This window comes from Pelobates fuscus, chromosome 1 (genome assembly GCF_036172605.1).
Source record: "Pelobates fuscus isolate aPelFus1 chromosome 1, aPelFus1.pri, whole genome shotgun sequence".
Lineage (NCBI taxonomy): Eukaryota > Metazoa > Chordata > Amphibia > Anura > Pelobatidae > Pelobates > Pelobates fuscus.
This window is the reverse complement of record NC_086317.1, coordinates 130677124-130700114: the sequence shown is the minus strand read 5'-3', so window position 1 is coordinate 130700114 and position 22991 is coordinate 130677124. Positions and strand designations below refer to the sequence as shown.

The following is a 22991-nucleotide window of genomic DNA, read 5'->3' as shown; positions in this document are numbered from 1 at the left end:
TAATATACTTGTGTTGGCACTGCTATTATCCTATCTTTAATTGCTGATTTGTGTGCTCACCTGTCATGTCAGCCTTGTCAGCCTCAAATACAGTAGGCCCTGCTTTCATTTAATCAGACTTCTTAATAGCATAAGCCATTTGGGATGTACAGAGTAATTTGCTCCACGTGTGAAATCTCTTCCTTTTTAGGCATAGCCTATGTATTGAAACACTCAACCACTTTATAAACAGTAAGTCACTGCACATTCCCCACCACTAGGTGTCGCTGGCGTACTTACACGCGTTTCCTCTACACATAGACGTATTCTATGTCTATGCCTCTACACAGGAGGCTGGGTCGTCGCTGAAATGACGCCACTAGGGGGAGACATTCATCCTCCAATAAGAAACACCCTCTCCCAGTGTACGCGTTTTGGTCACTGGCTGCTTCCGTTCGGAGGTTGCCGGAAGTTGTGTGCTGGTGCTGCTGCTGCTGTTCCGGATGCCCGGTGAAGGTGTGACAGGTAACGGGCTGAGTGTTATAGGGAGAGCTTTACTTACAGCACTGACCGCCTCTGTGTGTCCATCCCTGAATAGGCCATTACTATATACAGTGTGTGTATAGAGAGACTATATACAGTGTGTGTATAGAGAGACTATATACAGTGTGTGTATAGATACTATATACAGTGTGTGTATAGATACTATATACAGTGTGTGTATAGATACTATATACAGTGTGTGTATAGATACTATATACAGTGTGTGTATAGATACTATATACAGTGTGTGTATAGATACTATATACAGTGTGTGTATAGATACTATATACAGTGTGTGTATAGATACTATATACAGTGTGTGTATAGATACTATATACAGTGTGTGTATAGATACTATATACAGTGTGTGTATAGATACTATATACAGTGTGTGTATAGATACTATATACAGTGTGTGTATAGATACTATATACAGTGTGTGTATAGATACTATATACAGTGTGTGTATAGATACTATATACAGTGTGTGTATAGATACTATATACAGTGTGTGTATAGATACTATATACAGTGTGTGTATAGATACTATATACAGTGTGTGTATAGATACTATATACAGTGTGTGTATAGATACTATATACAGTGTGTGTATAGATACTATATACAGTGTGTGTATAGATACTATATACAGTGTGTGTGTATAGAGACTATATACAGTGTGTGTGTATAGAGACTATATACAGTGTGTGTGTATAGAGACTATATACAGTGTGTGTGTATAGAGACTATATACAGTGTGTGTGTATAGAGACTATATACAGTGTGTGTGTATAGAGACTATATACAGTGTGTGTGTATAGAGACTATATACAGTGTGTGTGTATAGAGACTATATACAGTGTGTGTGTATAGAGACTATATACAGTGTGTGTGTGTATAGAGACTATATACAGTGTGTGTGTATAGAGACTATATACAGTGTGTGTGTATAGAGACTATATACAGTGTGTGTGTATAGACTATATACAGTGTGTGTGTATAGAGACTATATACAGTGTGTGTGTATAGAGACTATATACAGTGTGTGTGTATAGAGACTATATACAGTGTGTGTGTATAGAGACTATATACAGTGTGTGTGTATAGAGACTATATACAGTGTGTGTGTATAGAGACTATATACAGTGTGTGTGTATAGAGACTATATACAGTGTGTGTGTATAGAGACTATATACAGTGTGTGTGTATAGAGACTATATACAGTGTGTGTGTATAGAGACTATATACAGTGTGTGTGTATAGAGACTATATACAGTGTGTGTGTATAGAGACTATATACAGTGTGTGTGTATAGAGACTATATACAGTGTGTGTGTATAGAGACTATATACAGTGTGTGTGTATAGAGACTATATACAGTGTGTGTGTATAGAGACTATATACAGTGTGTGTGTATAGAGACTATATACAGTGTGTGTGTATAGAGACTATATACAGTGTGTGTGTATAGAGACTATATACAGTGTGTGTGTATAGAGACTATATACAGTGTGTGTGTATAGAGACTATATATACAGTGTGTGTATAGAGAGACTATATATACAGTGTGTGTGTAGAGAGACTATATATACAGTGTGTGTGTAGAGAGACTATATATACAGTGTGTGTGTAGAGAGACTATATATACAGTGTGTGTGTAGAGAGACTATATATACAGTGTGTGTGTATAGAGAGACTATATATACAGTGTGTGTGTATAGAGAGACTATATATACAGTGTGTGTGTATAGAGAGACTATATATACAGTGTGTGTGTATAGAGAGACTATATATACAGTGTGTGTGTATAGAGAGACTATATATACAGTGTGTGTGTATAGAGAGACTATATATACAGTGTGTGTGTATAGAGAGACTATATATACAGTGTGTGTGTATAGAGAGACTATATATACAGTGTGTGTGTATAGAGAGACTATATATACAGTGTGTGTGTATAGAGAGACTATATATACAGTGTGTGTGTGTATAGAGAGACTATATATATACAGTGTGTGTGTATAGAGAGACTATATATATACAGTGTGTGTGTATAGAGAGACTATATATATACAGTGTGTGTGTATAGAGAGACTATATATATACAGTGTGTGTGTGTAGAGAGACTATATACAGTGTGTGTGTGTAGAGAGACTATATACAGTGTGTGTGTGTGTGTGTGTGTGTGTGTAGAGAGACTATATACAGTGTGTGTGTGTGTGTGTGTGTGTGTATATATATATATATATATATATATATATATATATATATATATATATATATATATATATATATATATATATATACTGATAGACTGCCTGCCACTATCTGTGCTCCGTGTTGGTCTTTGTTATCAGAGCTGCAATGAATGGAGGCAGTATGTCCTGTGCTTTGCCACAGCCTGGCTTATTCTCCATCGCTTAGAGTCATGTCTACAAATGCTCGCAGTTTAGGGAATAAGATCCATGAACTTGTGATAATAATGGCAACTGATAATGTAGATTTAGTTGCTGTTACTGAGACATGGTATAATGAGAAAAATGACTGGGACATGGCAATACCTGGGTACTCTTTATCGGGGATTTTTAGAGCCGATAAGCAAACGATACCGATATTCTGTACATTTACCGTTTTTAAAAAATGAACCATTTCTACACAATCGAACATGTTTATTATTATTATTTTTTTTATTATTATTAAGGTAAATGTACAAAATATGCGTGCCAGTCAGAATTTTTTATGTTTTCAAGAATATATGTGTGTGTGTGTAGTGGATGCAGAGAGAATATTTGATTAGTGAATGCAGTGTTTGTGTAGTGTGTGCTACCCACATGGAAACCATGTTAAAGGATAGGATTGTTGCACATCTAAAATCACATGGATTTCAGAGACACCATGGGTTTACTTCAGGGAGATCATGCCAAACTAATCTTATTGATTTTTTTTTTTGATTGGTTAACTAAAATTATAGATCAAGGTGGTGCAGTAGACATTACTTACCTAGATTTCAGTAAGGCTTTTGACACTGTTGCACATAGACTTATCAATAAACTGCAATCTTTAAAGGGACACTATAGTCACCTGAACAACTTTAGCTTAATGAAGCAGTTTTGGTGTATACAACATGCCCCTTCAGCCTCACTGCTCAATCCTCTGCCATTTAGGAGTTAAATCCCTTTGTTTATGAACCCTAGTCACACATCCCTGCATGTGACTTGCACAGCCTTCCATAAACACTTCCTGTAAAGAGAGCCCTATTTGGGCTTTCCGTATTGTAATTTCTGTTTAAGATTTTCTTATCCCCTGCTATGTTAATAGCTTGCTAAAACCTTCAAGAGCCTCCTGTATGTGATTAAAGTTCAATTTAGAGATTGAGATACAATTATTCAAGGTAAATTACATCTGTTTGAAAGTGAAACCAGTTTTTCCATGCAGGTTCTGTCAATCATAGCCAAGGTTGGTGTGGCTAGGGCTGCATAAACAGCCCTAGATGGGCCGAATGGTTCTCTTCTGCCGTCACATTCTATGTTTCTATGTGATTTAACTCCTAAATGACAGTGAATTGAGCAGGGGAATGATCTATACAATAAAACTGCTTTATTTAGCTAAAGTAATTTAGGTGACTATAGTGTTCCTTTAAGTTTGGATTCCAATATTGTTGAATGGGTGAGGCAGTGGCTGAGTGACAGGCAACAGAGGGTTGTAGTCAATGGAGTATATTCGAAGCTTGGACTTGTCACCAGTGGGGTACCTCAGGGATCTGCACTTGGACCCATACTCTTTAATATTTTTATTAGTGATATTGCAGAAGGTCTTGATGGTAAGGTATGTCTTTTTGCTGATGATACTAAGATATGTAACAGGGTTGATGTTCCAGGAGGGATAAGCCAAATGGCTAATGATTTAGGTAAACTAGAAAAATGGTCAGAGTTGTGGCAACTGACATTTAATGTGTATAAGTGCAAGATAATGCATCTTGGACGTAAAAACCCAAGCACAGAGTACAGAATATTTGATAGAGTCCTAACCTCAACATCTGAGGAAAGGGATTTAGGGGTGATTATTTCTGATGACTTAAAGGTAGGCAGACAATGTAATAGAGCAGCAGGAAATGCTAGCAGAATGCTTGGTTGTATAGGGAGAGGTATTAGCAGTAGAAAGAGCGAAGTGATCATGCCACTGTACAGAACACTGGTGAGACCTCACTTGGAGTACTGTACACAGTACTGGAGACAGTATCTTCAGAAGGATATTGATACTTTAGAGAGAGTTCAGAGAAGGGCTATTTAACTGGTTCATGGATTTTAAACCTTTTAAATACATAAAGGGAAATCAACACAGTAGAGGAGTGAACTATCACAGAGGACATAGTCTTAAATTAGAGGGGCAAAGGTTTAAAAATATTATCAGGGAGTATTACTGTAGCGGAGCTACAATATTAAATCCCAAGATCTCCGCTGGTATAGAAGGTAATCCAAAGTAAAGCGCTGGAAAACAAGGCAATACCCCAATTCCCCCAGTAACCGGATGAAACACAGTTCAGGGAGCCAACTGTCCACTGTCATTTTATTCCACAGTATTTATGCAAGACCCCATGCAAGGGGTTTCCTGAATGACATTGCAGGGGTTTAACTACAGAGGACTGTGTGGGGAACTTAGCCTGCAAGGCTGTTTCCCAGCATGCCTTGCTGTACAGGAGAGATAATTGTGCAAGAATGTACTGTTAATCAAATTATCTCTCTGTACAGCAAAATATACAGTTTTACATAAAAAAACATAACTGATATAATATTCAGACGAATGCTACACACTGCATATAAAACTAGCATAGCAACAGTTAATGAAATATTCACCCTAAGTGTCCAGAAGTGGCTAGGTTTGCCACAATTACTTTACTGAGATGGTAGTGGATGCATTAAATAGCCTTCCAGCTGAAGTGGTAGAGGTTAACACAGTAATGGAGTTTAGGCATGCGTGGGATAGGCATAAGGCTATCCTAACTATAAGATAAGGCCAGGGACTAATGAAAGTACCGTATATACTCGAGTATAAGCCGACCCGAATATAAGCCGAGGCCCCTAATTTTACCCAAAAAAACTGGGAAAACTTATTGACTCGAGTATAAGACTAGGGTGGGAAATGCAGCAGCTACTGGTAAATTTCTAAATAAAATTAGATCCTAAAAAAAATTATATTAATTAAATATTTATTTACAGTGTGTGTATATAATGAATGCAGTGTGTGTGTGATATGCAGTTTGTGTATGTGTTGCAGAGTCTTGGTGGGGGTTGGGCAGTTTTTTTTTATTATTATTTAAATTTTTTGGTTATATTATTATTATTATTATTATTATTTTTAATATTTTATTTTATTATAATTTTTTCCGTCCTCCCTCCCTGCTTGATACATGGCAGGGAGGGGGATCTCACTCCCTGGTGGTCCAGTGGCATTGGCAGTTCAGTGGAGGGGGTCTGGCAGAGAGCGCTTACCTCTCCTGCAGCTCCTGTCAGCATCCTTCTCCTCCACGACGGTCCGGGCAGCTCCCTCTGTAAGTCCCAGTGTAAGTCTTGCGAGAGCCGTAGTATGACCCCGCGGCTCTCGCGAGACTTACACTGGGAGCTGACCGGACCGGCGCAGAGGATTTGGGAGCTGACAGGAACTGCAGGAGAGGTAAGTAAACGCTTCCTGTCAGCCCCCCTCCTACACAGCCCCTTGTCTGTATTATGGCAATGTAAATTGCCATAATACAGACATTGACTCGAGTATATACGGTATTTAGAAAATTGGGCAAACTAGATGAGCTGAATGGTTCTTATCTGCCATCACATTCTATATTTCTATGTGTGAAATGTGGGGAAACAAACTGAGCTTTACACTGATCAGCCACAACATTAAAACCATTGAGAAGTGACGTGTATAACAGCGATTGTTATAAATTGGTATTTATATAGCGCCAACATATTCCGTAGCGCTTTACAATATTAAAAGAGAGATTTAACAATAAATGAGACAATTACAGAACCATAGCTTGATGAGGACCCTGCTCAAACGAGCTTACAATTTATAGGAAGTGGGGTGTAAAAACACAATAGGACAAGGGATAGCAATCAAAGAAAGTGAGAGTGGGGATTATATTGTTACAATGGCACCTGTCAAGGGCAGGGCCGGACTGGGGATACAAAGCAGCCCTGGGAAAAAAAATCTATGCCAGCCCCATAAGTCATTGCGCCATATATTATCGCATGTAATATGTAAGGCTATGTCTTGCCACCCCAGATGATTGAGTAATTATATATATATATATATCTCTATCTCTATCTTTTTCTAATATAATATATTGGTCCTTTCAGAGTAAAACATTTAATTATACAGTAAGCATACTCACATGCAGACACAGACAATCTCACTGACACACACAAGCTCATTGATACACAGCCTCATAGACAAACAATTTCACTAATATACATAAGGTCATTGACATAAAAATACAAGCTCACTCACTAGCAGACACACACACACATGCAAGCAAGCAAACTCACTAGCAGGCGCACACACACACACAGCTTAATGTAGTGGTTCTGGTGTCTATAGCCTGTCCCTGCAGGCTTTTGAATGTAAACACTGACTTTTCAGAGAAAAGGCAGTGTTTACATTGCTTCCTAGTGACACCTCTAGTGACAGACACTCAGATGGTCACTAGAGGCGCTTCCTGTGTCAGTGCGGATTGGCTGAGATCATCAAGCTTGATGATCTCAGTCATAGAGGCAGAGACCAGCATGACGTTGGAAAAAAAAAGTGAGTAAAACACTATTTTTACAAACACACACAGACACTACGACTGACACACACACACCATGACAGACATACACACACCATGACACAGACAGACACACACAGTGACACAGAGACACACACACACAGCATGACACACACAGCATGACACAGACACAGACACAGCATGACACAGACACAGCATGACACACACACACACACACAGCGTGACACAGAAACACACACAGCGTGACACAGACAGACACACAGCGTGACACAGACAGACACACAGCGTGACACAGACAGACACACAGCGTGACACAGACAGACACACAGCGTGACACAGACAGACACACAGCGTGACACAGACAGACACACAGCGTGACACAGACAGACACACAGCGTGACACAGACAGACACACAGCGTGACACAGACAGACACACAGCGTGACACAGACAGACACACAGCGTGACACAGACAGACACACAGCGTGACACAGACAGACACACAGCGTGACACAGACAGACACACAGCGTGACACAGACAGACACACAGCGTGACACAGACAGACACACAGCGTGACACAGACAGACACACAGCGTGACACAGACAGACACACAGCGTGACACAGACAGACACACAGCGTGACACAGACAGACACACAGCGTGACACAGACAGACACACAGCGTGACACAGACAGACACACAGCGTGACACAGACAGACACACAGCGTGACACAGACAGACACACAGCGTGACACAGACAGACACACAGCGTGACACAGACAGACACACAGCGTGACACAGACAGACACACAGCGTGACACAGACAGACACACAGCGTGACACAGACAGACACACAGCGTGACACAGACAGACACACAGCGTGACACAGACAGACACACAGCGTGACACAGACAGACACACAGCGTGACACAGACAGACACACAGCGTGACACAGACAGACACACAGCGTGACACAGACAGACACACAGCGTGACACAGACAGACACACAGCGTGACACAGACAGACACACAGCGTGACACAGACAGACACACAGCGTGACACAGACAGACACACAGCGTGACACAGACAGACACACAGCGTGACACAGACAGACACACAGCGTGACACAGACAGACACACAGCGTGACACAGACAGACACACAGCGTGACACAGACAGACACACAGCGTGACACAGACAGACACACAGCGTGACACAGACAGACACACAGCGTGACACAGACAGACACACAGCGTGACACAGACAGACACACAGCGTGACACAGACAGACACACAGCGTGACACAGACAGACACACAGCGTGACACAGACAGACACACAGCGTGACACAGACAGACACACAGCGTGACACAGACAGACACACAGCGTGACACAGACAGACACACAGCGTGACACAGACAGACACACAGCGTGACACAGACAGACACACAGCGTGACACAGACAGACACACAGCGTGACACAGACAGACACACAGCGTGACACAGACAGACACACAGCGTGACACAGACAGACACACAGCGTGACACAGACAGACACACAGCGTGACACAGACAGACACACAGCGTGACACAGACAGACACACAGCGTGACACAGACAGACACACAGCGTGACACAGACAGACACACAGCGTGACACAGACAGACACACAGCGTGACACAGACAGACACACAGCGTGACACAGACAGACACACAGCGTGACACAGACAGACACACAGCGTGACACAGACAGACACACAGCGTGACACAGACAGACACACAGCGTGACACAGACAGACACACAGCGTGACACAGACAGACACACAGCGTGACACAGACAGACACACAGCGTGACACAGACAGACACACAGCGTGACACAGACAGACACACAGCGTGACACAGACAGACACACAGCGTGACACAGACAGACACACAGCGTGACACAGACAGACACACAGCGTGACACAGACAGACACACAGCGTGACACAGACAGACACACAGCGTGACACAGACAGACACACAGCGTGACACAGACAGACACACAGCGTGACACAGACAGACACACAGCGTGACACAGACAGACACACAGCGTGACACAGACAGACACACAGCGTGACACAGACAGAGTGACACAGCGTGACACAGACAGAGTGACACAGCGTGACACAGACAGAGTGACACAGCGTGACACAGACAGAGTGACACAGCGTGACACAGAGTGACACAGCGTGACACAGCGTGACACAGAGTGACACAGCGTGACACAGAGTGACACAGCGTGACACAGAGTGACACAGCGTGACACAGCGTGACACAGCGTGACACAGAGTGACACAGCGTGACACAGAGTGACACAGCGTGACACAGAGTGACACAGCGTGACACAGACAGAGTGACACAGACAGAGTGACACAGACAGAGTGACACAGACAGAGTGACACAGACAGAGTGACACAGACAGAGTGACACAGACAGAGTGACACAGACAGAGTGACACAGACAGAGTGACACAGACAGAGTGACACAGACAGAGTGACACAGACAGAGTGACACAGACAGAGTGACACAGACAGAGTGACACAGACAGAGTGACACAGACAGAGTGACACAGACAGAGTGACACAGACAGAGTGACACAGACAGAGTGACACAGACAGAGTGACACAGACAGAGTGACACAGACAGAGAGTGACACAGACAGAGAGTGACACAGACAGAGAGTGACACAGACAGAGAGTGACACAGACAGAGAGTGACACAGACAGAGAGTGACACAGACAGAGAGTGACACAGACAGAGAGTGACACAGACAGAGAGTGACACAGACAGAGAGTGACACAGACAGAGAGTGACACAGACAGAGAGTGACACAGACAGAGAGTGACACAGACAGAGAGTGACACAGACAGAGAGTGACACAGACAGAGAGTGACACAGACAGAGAGTGACACAGACAGAGAGTGACACAGACAGAGAGTGACACAGACAGAGAGTGACACAGACAGAGAGTGACACAGACAGAGAGTGACACAGACAGAGAGTGACACAGACAGAGAGTGACACAGACAGAGAGTGACACAGACAGAGAGTGACACAGACAGAGAGTGACACAGACAGAGAGTGACACAGACAGAGAGTGACACAGACAGAGAGTGACACAGACAGAGAGTGACACAGACAGAGAGTGACACAGACAGAGAGTGACACAGACAGAGAGTGACACAGACAGAGAGTGACACAGACAGAGAGTGACACAGACAGAGAGTGACACAGACAGAGAGTGACACAGACAGAGAGTGACACAGACAGAGAGTGACACAGACAGAGAGTGACACAGACAGAGAGTGACACAGACAGAGAGTGACACAGACACAGAGTGACACAGACACAGAGTGACACAGACACAGAGTGACACAGACACAGAGTGACACAGACACAGAGTGACACAGACACTCCCACTGACATACATACTTGTTGCTACCTGTGTGGGTGGGTGGGCAGACTGATAGGTGCCCCTCCCCTTCTGTGCCCTCTTTTGCCCCCTGTGTGCTTTTTAGCCCCTTCCCCTCCTGTGCCCTTATGTAGCACCCTCCCTTCCTGTGCCCTCTTTAGCCACCTTCCTTCCTGTGCCCTCTTTAGCCACCTTCTTTCCTGTGCCCTCTTTAGCCCCCCCTTCCGACTTGTACCCTCTTCAGCCCCTTTTGTGCTCATCTTTTGGCCCCTCTCCCCTTCCTGTGACCTCTTAGCCCCCTCCCCTTCCTGTGACCTCTTAGCCCCCTCCCCTTCCTGTGACCTCTTAGCCCCCTCCCCTCCTGTGCCCTTTGTTACCCCCCCTCCCCTCCTGTGCCCTTTGTTACCCCCCCTCCCCTTCCTGTGACCTCTTAGCCCCCTCCCCTTCCTGTGCCCTTTGTTACCCCCTCCCCTTCCTGTGACCTCTTAGCCCCCTCCCCTCCTGTGCCATTTGTTACCCCCCTCCCCTTCCTGTGACCTCTTAGCCCCCTCCCCTCCTGTGCCCTTTGTTACCCCCCCTCCCCTCCTGTGCCCTTTGTTACCCCCCCTCCCCTCCTGTGCCCTTTGTTACCCCCACCCTCCCCTTCCTGTGACCTCTTAGCCCCCTCCCCTCCTGTGCCCTTTGTTACCCCCCCTCCCCTCCTGTGCCATTTGTTACCCCCCTCCCCTCCTGTGCCCTTTGTTACCCCCACCCTCCCCTTCCTGTGACCTCTTAGCCCCCTCCCCTCCTGTGCCATTTGTTACCCCCCCTCCCCTCCTGTGCCATTTGTTACCCCCCCTCCCCTCCTGTGCCCTTTGTTACCCCCCACCCTACCCTTCCTGTGACCTCTTAACCCCCTCCCCTCCTGTGCCATTTGTTACCCCCCTCCCCTCCTGTGCCATTTGTTACCCCCCTCCCCTCCTGTGCCATTTGTTACCCCCCCTCCCCTCCTGTGCCATTTGTTACCCCCCCTCCCCTCCTGTGCCATTTGTTACCCCCCCTCCCCTCCTGTGCCATTTGTTACCCCCCCTCCCCTCCTGTGCCATTTGTTACCCCCCCTCCCCTCCTGTGCCATTTGTTACCCCCTCCCCTCCTGTGCCATTTGTTACCCCCCTCCCCTCCTGTGCCCTTTGTTACCCCCCCTCCTGTGCCCTTTGTTACCCCCCCCTCCTGTGCCCTTTGTTACCCCCCCTCCTGTGCTCCTTGTTACCCCCCCTCCTGTGCTCCTTGTTACCCCCCCTCCTGTGCTCCTTGTTACCCCCCCCTCCTGTGCTCTTTGTTACCCCCCACCCTCCCCTTCCTGTGCCCCTTGTTACCCCCCCTCCCCTCCTGTGCTCTTTGTTACCCCCCACCCTCCCCTTCCTGTGCCCTTTGTTACCCCCCCTCCCCTCCTGTGCTCTTTGTTACCCCCCCTCCCCTTCCTGTGCCCTTTGTTACCCCCCCTCCTGTGCTCTTTGTTACCCCCCCTCCTGTGCTCTTTGTTACCCCCCCTCCTGTGCTCTTTGTTACCCCCCACCCTCCCCTTCCTGTGCCCTTTGTTACCCCCACCCTCCCCTCCTGTGCTCTTTGTTACCCCCCACCCTCCCCTTCCTGTGACCTTTGTTACTTCTCCCCCCTCCCCTCCTGTGCTCACCTTCCAGCCCAGCCAGCCTTCCTGAAGCTCTTCTTGCGGCCGCAGGGGAAGCTATTCTGGCGGCCGCTGGGGGAGCAGGCTGTTCTGTCTCTGCTCCCCCTCCCTCGCGTGCAGCTTAATGAGACCGGGGCCGGAATATGACGTCATATTCCGGCGCCGGTCTCTTTCTAGCGCGCGAGGGAGGGGGAGCAGAGACAGAACAGCCTGCTTCCCCCAGCGTCCGCCAGAAGAGCTTCCCCTGCGGCCGCAAGGAGAGCTTCCCCTGCGGCCGCCATCCAAGCTCTCCATGCGGCCGCAGGACATCCACATGTCTCCCCGGCCCCAGGTGCCGACGGCCCACCGGGAAATTTCCTGGTATCCCGGTGGGCCAGTCCGGCCCTGGTCAAGGGATGAGATATATTAGGCAGTAAGCGAGCAGCCAGTACTTGAATTTCATGTGTCGGAAGCAGGAAAAATGACAAGCGAAAAGTGAGTGACTTTTACAAGGGCCAAATAGTGCTGTTTAAAAAACTTGATCAGAGTATCTCCAAAATAGCAAATCTTGTGGGGTCTTACTGGTATACAGTGATTAGTACATGCCAAAAGTGTTGCATGGAAGGACAGCTGTTAAATCTGTGTCAGGGTCATGGGCATCCAAGTCTCATGAACGTGGGGAGCAAAAGCTTGCCCTTCAGGTTCGATCACACAGAAGAGCTACTGTAGCTCAAATTGCTGAAAATCTTAATTCTGGCCACGATAGAAAGGCATCACAACACACAATATGGACGCAAGTTTCAGAACTGCACCATGGAGCAATGGAGGAAGGTTGCCTGGCCTGGTGAAACACATTTTCTTTTAGATCCGTAGAATGGCAGTGGGTGTATGTGTTTCATTTACCTGGGGAAGAAATTAAGGCAGGCCAGCAGAGACAGTGTTGTGCTCAGGGCAATGTTCTGCTGGGAAACCTATGGTCCTGGCATTCATGTGGGTTATTTCAGATCAAGTATACCCCTTCGTGGCACCAATTAGCGTTCACCAATTGCAGTGGCATTCTTCAGCAGGATTATGCACCTTGCCAGATTGCAAAAATTGTTTAAGGAACGTGGCCGTTAAGAACATGGCAAGAGTTAAAGGTTTTTTTTCTTTGCCTCCAAATTCCCCATATCTTTATCCGGTTGAACATCTGAGGGATGTGCTGGAACAACAAAACTGTTTCACCTTCAGCAGTGTCACTGGAGTGACATTTGGCAGTCCGAACCAAGAATTCTGGGCTCCCAAATGTAAATTCTGTGCATATTTCTATTGAATCTCTCAGCCAGTCAATCAACATCAGTTTCTGGATTTCTGCAGAAGCTGGATGTTATAATATTGCTTAACTGTAGACCTGGTTTCCGACGGGGACCTAGATAAGAGAGGGACGTTATTTGGGAACAGCGCCAGGGTACTCACACCACATTATGTTAGTATGAGTCTGCTCCCATTTACATGGTTTAGAGCTATTTTTATTTTTTTTCATTTAAAAAAAAAAAAAAAGCATGTTGCATTACAGTGTTTGTTAAATTAAGTTTCTAATGATGTATAATGTTATGGTAATATTCTAAAAAAAGATTTATGAGCCACCTGACCTCAAAAAAAATATTTTCCTTTTCTTTTCTTTTTTTGTCACTAGTGTATAATTCTATTACAATTTACCTTTATATTCTGTCATTTCAAGTGTGAACATCCCCCCCAACCCCCCCAAAAAACTAAAGATTTACTTGTATGCTGAATGTAAAGTTGTTGACACATGACTGAGATGAAAATAACAACTTGGCCTAATGCTTTATTAATACACACAATGCTTTCAAACTTATCATGCCTCTTTATCACTTCCAGTTTCCTTCCTTAATAGATTTTTTTTATTAGAATTTAGTGTTACCATCACTATTATCACTTGATTATGCTTACGAGAATTTTTTTATGCACAAATTTCTGCAGGCGTAGCAAATTACTTTACTGCTTGCAATATCGTGTAATTTATATGTAAACACATACCACCTCTCCACCGCACACATACGCATAATCTATAGGCAAAAAAGTAAAATATCCGCTAATGTTTTTTTGTTTAAATTTAAGCTCTGATCATGATATTAGTCCTACATTCAAATTATATGACAGGATATAGTAAGTAAAACATATAGAATTTTATCTGAAACCCTTTTTTTTTTTTTTTTTTTAAACTTTTGCTGCCTTGTCTAAGTGCATGAGTTTGCAGGCCTAGCCAAGGCCCAAAAGTTCCACTTTATTTTGGGGATTAAATCCGGCAAACATACCTGAACCTTTAAAACGCCTCTAATATTGGGAGGTCACACCAGCATGTATGCCTGGAGGGTGGAGGAGGGGAGTGTTGTAAATATGATATATGCATTTGTGACCGTGCTGCCCATGTAAATGGTTTTTAGCTTGTTTACATGTCTCTGCAGCATGACCTGCACAATTGATAAGATTCTTCAGGATGCCAAAACTTTACTGGAAAGACTTAAAGATCACGACAATGCTGCTGAATCTTTAATTGATCAGTCCAGCTCTCTCCACAAACGGGTGTCAAACATGAAGGAGGTTGGAACCAGTCTGCCAGACAAGGTTGGGTTAAATGTTTGCTTGTTTTTTTTAAATTGTCAAACTTTATGTTAAGTCAGTGTGCACCTTGTGTTACTCACTGGATAAAATATTTTATTGTTACTAGTTAGTGTAACTGATCTTCAAATGGAAGATAGAACATTGTTTAAAAATGTAGCATAACACTTTTAACATAATATGATTAAAGTTTAATTCATTATGGCAGGGGGTCATCAAATCCCAGGTCGCTATGGCAACTAGAAATTTAGTGAAGGCCGCCAGCCCGCACGGTGCAGCATGGGAGGCGGCCACCCACAAGGTGGCAGCGTGGGAGGCGGTTCGCGAGGGAGCAGTAATATTCCTGTAGTTCCTCTCTGCTCCTTGTTTAGTGATGCCGGGAGATGGAATAGTCACTCCGGCCCTGGCATTACGACAGAGAGCATGCAGGGGAGCAGAGAGGAAATACAGAAAGATGATCAGTGAGGTTCCACAGGACCACAGGGAAAGATCCACTCAGCTCTCCTAAAGGTAGGGAGACTGGGTGGACATAAAGTAAAATAAAAATGTTAATTTGTGAGTTTATAAGAAAATGTGTGTCTGTCTTTGTGTGCGTTAGTGAGTGTGCCTGTTTAGGTACTGCCCCTTTCCAATCGCATGGGAAAGGTGTTTTTATTCACCTTTTTTGCCATGCCGTGTCGGTCTCACCACGGATGGTCCCACATCCATGGCTGAGATAATCAATCTTTATGATCTCAGCTAAATCAAGGCTTTCCCATATGCGCAACTCAGCATCTTTTAACTTTTTTAGCTTGCTCCTAGATTCCAAACAAATTTGTCATGTCCTTCATTATTGTTACTTTAACCAATCTGACATAAGTGTACAAAAATAAGTTCATTCATTAATTTGTGTTTGTCACCCAAGCGTATATAGTGAGAGGGAGGTATCTAAATTAGATTAACCATTTAAAGGTGCTCCTGACATTTTACGAATATATAATTATAAGACAAGCTCAACTGACAGTGGGTGAGATGTAATGTGGTACAAAAGGTATTGGATGCTCTTTAAGGAAAAAATCAGTTCCCACACCGGGTGTGTATGTACAGTAGAAATAGTAATGATCCCAAGGCACACCAAACTTTACACATAAAAATTGTTTATTCATGCATTGAAGACATTTTTACCACCATATCAGTCTGTAGCGGCTATGGTGCTTAAAGGAACACTATAGTCACCTAAATTACTATAGCTAAATAAAGCAGTTTTAGTGTATAGATCATTCCCCTGCAATTTCACTGCTCAATTCACTGTCATTTAGGAGTTAAATCACTTTGTTTCTGGGGGGGGGCGGAGCTAGCAGCGCAACGGAGCAGTCGCATCTCCTGGAGCTCCGGCTCAAACATAATCAAACTACACTTTATATGGGGGAATCTGAACGCAGAAGGACCCGCATACAGCATAACCAGCACCGAGTAGACTATGGGCCGAAAAACGAAAAAAGTAAAAGCAGACAAAGGCTCCCATGGCAGGGATATTGGAGATATGCTGCGGACCACGCACCAGGCCGCATGGTCCAAAATGGCGCTGGCAGACGACCTCACCTCGTATTCATCGGAGGACTTCACTGCGGATCTAATGGAAGGGGCCTCTTCTAGACCCACACCAGACCGCAATGAGGAAGCCAAGTCGACTGGGGATCCGGTCACTGCAAATCAAATTAAACAAATGCTGGCGGAGCTACGCAAAGATCTGGCGGCAGATATGGCCTACTTCAAAGAGGCCATAGAGGGCGCCGCGGCTAAAATTAGCAAACTAGAGGCCTGCTCGAGTACCCAGGATACCAGACTCACCAAAGTGGAACAAAGAATAATGGACCTGGAGGCAAGGCAAAATACCACTACAGACGGGCTGGATGCCCTAGAGGACCAAAGACGACGATATAGCGTAAAAATTCGGGGGATACCAGAGACGGTCACCCTCACCGAACTACCCCACTATATTAGGCGCCTCCTGCTACCTCCAAAACAGGTTAAAACTTTGAAGTTAAACGGGCTTTTCCGAATACCAAAGCCAGCACGGGCCCCTGCTACTGCGACTGCGGACCTAATTCTGAGGTTCAAGTCACTAACAGACAAAGCTTCCCTCCTGGCCGCAATAAAGGGGAAAACTCCCTTGCTGTTCGAGGGCACAGAATTAAAACTCTTCCCAGACCTCACCAAGAGTACACTTACCTGGCGGAAATCCTTGCAGCCGCTCCTACAGCACCTCCGAGCCAGAGAGACTCCCTACCGCTGGGGAACACCGCGAGCCGTGTCCTTTACCCACGACTGGACAACCCACAAGGCACAAAGCTATGAAGAACTGATATCCCTCCTGATGTCAGCGGGTATACTACAAGCGGTACCACCGAATGGACCAGGACTGTCCTGGCTAAACCCTGATACGGTACAAGAGTTCACCCCGAGGGAGCCCCAGAGACCATCGCCTACCAGAGGCGCCACCTGAAACGTCGGAAGACACTCAGCGCAGGGGGACAACCTGCTCCGTTGCCCATGATGACAAAAGCCGGCACAACTTAGGACTTTTTACTAAAGTTCTTTTTGTTTTATTTTAAGTTTTAGTTACAACTTAGGTTGGCTGTATATATCACTTAACCCACTCTACTAACTGACGCCAACCTCCATCTGACAGGGCTCTTCCGACAGGTAGAAGGTACTAACACACACACACCTTGACCCACATTCACGCCAACAATGTGAGTCACTCACACACAGCAAGAAGCCTTCACACTACGAGACCAGAACCAGACTGTTACTTATACCGAAATCTCCCCCCCACCACACCCCCCCTCATGCCAGCTCACAGGAGACCTTACACCTATGCTCACATACACACTTGTCAGGCAGGGGGTGATACCCTAAGTGGTCATCATCCACAAGGACCATAACAGAGACTGCACACCCACATAGGGGAACAGAGCTGCCCAACACAACTGCTTACCCTATTATAAATATAAAAATGTGTATTGTCCACAGATGTCAACTATGTTTTATTCTTGATAAATCAGCAAACACAAGCTGTCGTGGCATTGTTTGCTACCATGTTTTATTTTATGCACAATAAATAAAGAATTAAAAAAAAAAAATCACTTTGTTTATGTTTATGCAGCCCTAGCCACACCTCCCCTGGCTATGATTGACAGAGCCTGCATGAAAAAAAAAACTGGTTTCACTTTCAAACAGATGTAATATACCTTAAATAATTGTATCTCAATCTCGAAATTGAACTTTAAATCACATACAGGAGGCTCTTGCAGGGTCTAGCAAGCTATTAACATAGCAGGGGATAAGAAAATCTCAATTAAACAGAACTTGCAATAAAGAAAGCCTAAATAGGGCTCTCTTTGCAGGAAGTGTTTATGGAAAGCTGTGCAAGTCACATGCAGGGAGGTGTGACTAGGGTTCATAAACAAAGGGATTTAACTCCTAAATGGCAGAGGATTGAGCAGTGAGGCTGCAGGGGCATGTTCTATACACCAAAACTGCTTCATTAAGCTAAAGTTGTTCAGGTGACTTTAGTGTCCCTTTAAAATCTCCCTAGAGATAATTGGTCGTTGGTGTGATTTTTTTGCCTTTTTCCTGTGTTTCTCTCTTGTTAAAATATTATTCAGTTTTCATGTTCTCTCTTGTATTTACGTAAGTGTTTGCTTCTTTGTTAGTATCAAGAAGATTTGGCACAAATAAAGGACACCACTAAATACAAGCCTCACGTGCTTTTATGTCAGGAAAACACCCAAATCAGGGACCTGCAAATTGAAAATAAAGGTATGTTTGTATGTCTTGGAGAGTAATGGTTAATTCTATAGCATTATAGGACATGATTGCAAACTATACAGTAGTGAAATAAAAAGTGTATCAAATAAAGGATGTCTAGTAAAAGTTTAACACAGTTTTTTCAAAATTTTATATATTGCATTAAAAACTTAAAAGCACTGCATGTCTGGTCTATATGGTCACTGATATCCCATAATCCTTTCCTTGGAAGAGGATTGTGGGAAAATGTCATGTATCCCTAAAAACAGCATTTCCAGTCATTAAATGGATGATTGGTACTTTTTTTTTTTTTTGACGATCTTTATTTTTATTTTCATATTTAAGTAGTCGGACACGGTCTTGTGTTTGTCAGTTACAAAGCCAATTGGTCAAAATGGTATGGTAAAACATTGAAACAAATAACTTCTCATATGTACATTTCTAGACATGTCTAGCTAGCATTGTTGAAGTGCTATTGCTATGCAATTTACACATTGTGTAGCTATTCAGTATCACTTTCTTCGAGGCTTGCTACTTTCTCCTGCACCACTGGTTTTGAGAAATGATTGTAGCTTTGTGTAAGTGTCGTATCTTGTTTTGTGAGACTTTCGAATCCACATACTTGATAGCTAGTCGTCCGCCCCTCTTCTGTGTGGCCCTATTGTGCGCTACTGCAGTAGGTACTTTTATTTTAACTGATCGCAGCTTTAGTACAGCCTGGTTCAGTGTTGGGTATTCATGCGCAGCTCGTGTCTCTTTCATGTGCGGAGACCGCTTTCCCTACTGTGCTTGAGGAATGCATATGCTGCCCAAAAGTGACAAAGATATTACAGGAAATTAAGTATTCTGAGCTGTCTGATTAACAGGCCTCATAGGCTGTCTCACAAGCAGACATTTTATACTAGAGAATATACTAAATGAGAGCTATAAATCTTGTTATGCTGAATAAAAAATAAAAAAAAATGCACTTGCATGATCGAAAAGACTGTTATATGAATGGTGTTAAAGGGACACCCTAAGAACTGTAATCACAACCGCTTATATTAAGTGTTTTTGAGAAGGGGGAAAAAAAAACCACAATGCTCTTCTGGTACCAAACATCTGGAAATGTTAACATAATAATACTCTAGTGCAACATCTTTTTCTGGATCTGGAAATGTGGACCTATTGTTTGAGTGACAAATGACTAATGAAGGGCTGAGCTTTTGGGTACTGCCAAACCAAAGCCCTGGTTTTCATCAGACTGCTCAACACGCAATGGTTTGACAAATATAGGTCTACACCCAATGGCAACTGTAAGCTGTAATAGCTCATAGACCGTGACATAATAAACATGGTATCAAATTACTAAAACATGTCTATTCATCGGCTGCAACTTGAAATAAAATTGGGGCTATTATAAAACGTTGATAACTTAAGTCTTAGAAGTGGAACATATCACAATAGACACATAAGAATCAACATGAACAAAAATTGGAGTTTACAGTAACTGCCCCACTACCCACTTCTAGAACTTTGATCTCCTTTCTATTGACAACAATCTAATGTGACACCTAAATAAATGTTACAACAATTAAGTTCCAGGCAAGAAACACCTGTAATAAGCTCATCGTTATTAACAATTAAAAATAACTTTGGTTATGGATATATTATCATAAAAATAAACACTAGAGGGCGTTCTAGTACAGATTTTTTTTTTCCATCCTGCAGTAGATGACTTTGTAAATTTTTCCCTATCAAATACCTAAATGTGATAAAGAAGACTTAAATCAGTGGTTGACACTCTCAATATTGTGTGTTGGTTCTCATTCCTTGTCCTAAGGCATAATTGTAGTAATTCTCTGCAGCACTTTTAAATGCTTTCAGAGCAAGTTATATTATTCAGTTCTGTTTTTCATACATCATAGCTATAGTGAACCGATAGGAATATCAATCCTTTCTGAGTGTCCTTTTAAATAAATAAAATACTAGGCTAGGGAGAGAAGGATGTTGACTGGCGTTTATAATAGCTGATGGTTTTTATTAAAAAAATTTTTTATTGATGGTGTCAGTTAGTTAACTTGCATCTTTGCATTCCACCAAGCGCAATAAATGTAGTTGTAGGGTGTTTTTTTTTTTATGTGAATATATTATTACCCATTTACAGATACTCTGGTAGGTAATATGTTATGTATTGCAGAGTTGTGGCTCTCTCTGGAAGAACATCAATATGCATTGGAACTGATAATGAGCAAATACAGAAGGCAGATGCTGCAGTTAATAGCAAATAAGAAACCTGCACCAGCAGAGCCAGTTCTAGAAGCTCACGAGAACTATGCTACTGTAAGTTTTATAGCCATGCTTCTGTTCAAAGTGTCTACTTGTCCACCATTAAAAATGTATTGCTGACTGTTTGTAAAATATATTGCTACATGTACTCCTAATGGGGGGACATCACTTTCATTTTAACGTCTGTTGTGATTGGCGCTTATAGAGTAGGTCTCCATCACTTGTTAATTTTGTGATGCCAAGAAACGCTCTCATTTTGCAGGAATCGCTGTAACTAGAAAGACCAGGCTATTTCTTGATCTCATAAAAATGCCTTTGTAGAGGTCCCTCAGGACAACATGCCCCAGTGATCGCATGCCCGTCACTGACCACCATATAATAATACACAATGATGAGAGCTGCACTATCAAAGTTGTTAAATGCTATTTATTCCACAATCAAAAGTGGATCTGTCAGTGTTTTAACCTTTTTGTGGCTCTTTGTCAAGCATAGGTCATAAGCACACAAACAAAGGTGTGACACATTACATTTGGTCAAATTGGGGCAATTTGATAGTTGCCATGGTGTCCTCTGTTTAACCCCTTAAGGACCAAACTTCTGGAATAAAAGGGAATCATGATATGTCACACATGTCATGTGTCCTTAAGGGGTTAAGCCATTATACATCAGAATTGTGATGTGTACTGTGCTTTCCAGTAACCGTACGGACGGGATCACTTCCACATTGATCCTGTCCAGTGATTGACAGTTGATGCCTGGTTGCAGCAGTATAGGCTGACATCAGCTGTTGGTGGGCTATTACGGGTGCTTCAGCGCTGAGAGGCAGTCTAGTGATGGATTGGTTACCCAATGGTGTGATTGCCCTGGGAACCCAAATCTCAGTGATTACATGCCTTAACAGCTATGTGATCAATGTGAGAGACAATCTGTGACACAGTGCATTGTTTGAGTAAGCATTGGTAAGAAATAGTATCATGTGTTACGTCACCAAATAGCATCTCTGGGAAGCAAGCAATGATGCATATCAAAGTTATGGAATTTCTGTAAGTTGAACCTTCAAGTTCCGTAAACATCTGGCATAGGTCTACATAAGGGACGTTGCTTTCATCAGAAGGTGCAGCAGAATTTCTGACGAATCTGTACTCATTAGCCCTGTGAAATTCACTATTCCATTTTTACATATATATTTTTGGGGAAATAATATATTGTAAATTATTGACCAAGTGGCTGAAATAGCACAGGTTTTTTTTTGTCTGTTTATGGACATGGGATGCCAGTATGTTGGTAGAGTTCAGTTGGAGATGGCCATTATGTTCCAAAACTGAGATGTGCTCAGTAAACCAATAAGTAAAAATTGCATTTCTGAACATGGTCTTTACAATCATAGGAGACATAGACTGTGAAGTTTAGCATAAAATGTAAATAAGTGTGTGTAAAACACAAACCTTTAAATATACCTAGAAATAGTTCTGTACTCTGGAGGGGGTTCTAATTTCTGCAAATATATTCGTGTGTAGCAGTTATTGTTTCTATGACAGGTATCAATCTTTTAGTCCTCACTTGCCAAAGCATTAAAACTGCAATAACCCAAATTAAATAGTAATTCTTTCCAGTACCAACAATGTATTAAAATCCTAGACATTAATACTAATAATACATTTTGAGAGATCTTTCTTTAGCTGCATTATTGTGTAGAAATTATAATTACTGCTGGGAAATATAAAAAAAAATGATATAATAAAATTGGTGTTAATACCAATAACATCTTCCATATTTTATATTTAAAACATATATGTATATAGACTGCCAATATTCCATGTGTTATAAACTATACAAGACACTATATAAGAGAAAATACATACACGATAAAAAACAAAGAGCTTGAAATATTATTTTATTCTTGCCCTATATTT

At 43.1% G+C, this 22991-nt stretch overlaps 1 protein-coding gene across 1 annotated transcript in view; it reads left to right on the top strand.

Annotated features, from left to right (window-relative positions):
- Positions 1 to 402: 402 nt before the first annotated feature.
- SIKE1 (suppressor of IKBKE 1) overlaps positions 403 to 22991 on the top strand; it is a 223812-nt gene continuing 201223 nt past the window's right edge. Inside the window, exons 1-4 of the mRNA XM_063450434.1 lie at positions 403 to 504; positions 14865 to 15024; positions 18717 to 18822; positions 20990 to 21132. Of these exons, the coding sequence (XP_063306504.1) occupies positions 14866 to 15024; positions 18717 to 18822; positions 20990 to 21132 (408 nt within the window). The 5' untranslated portion in view covers positions 403 to 504; position 14865. The remainder of the gene's footprint in view (positions 505 to 14864; positions 15025 to 18716; positions 18823 to 20989; positions 21133 to 22991) is intronic.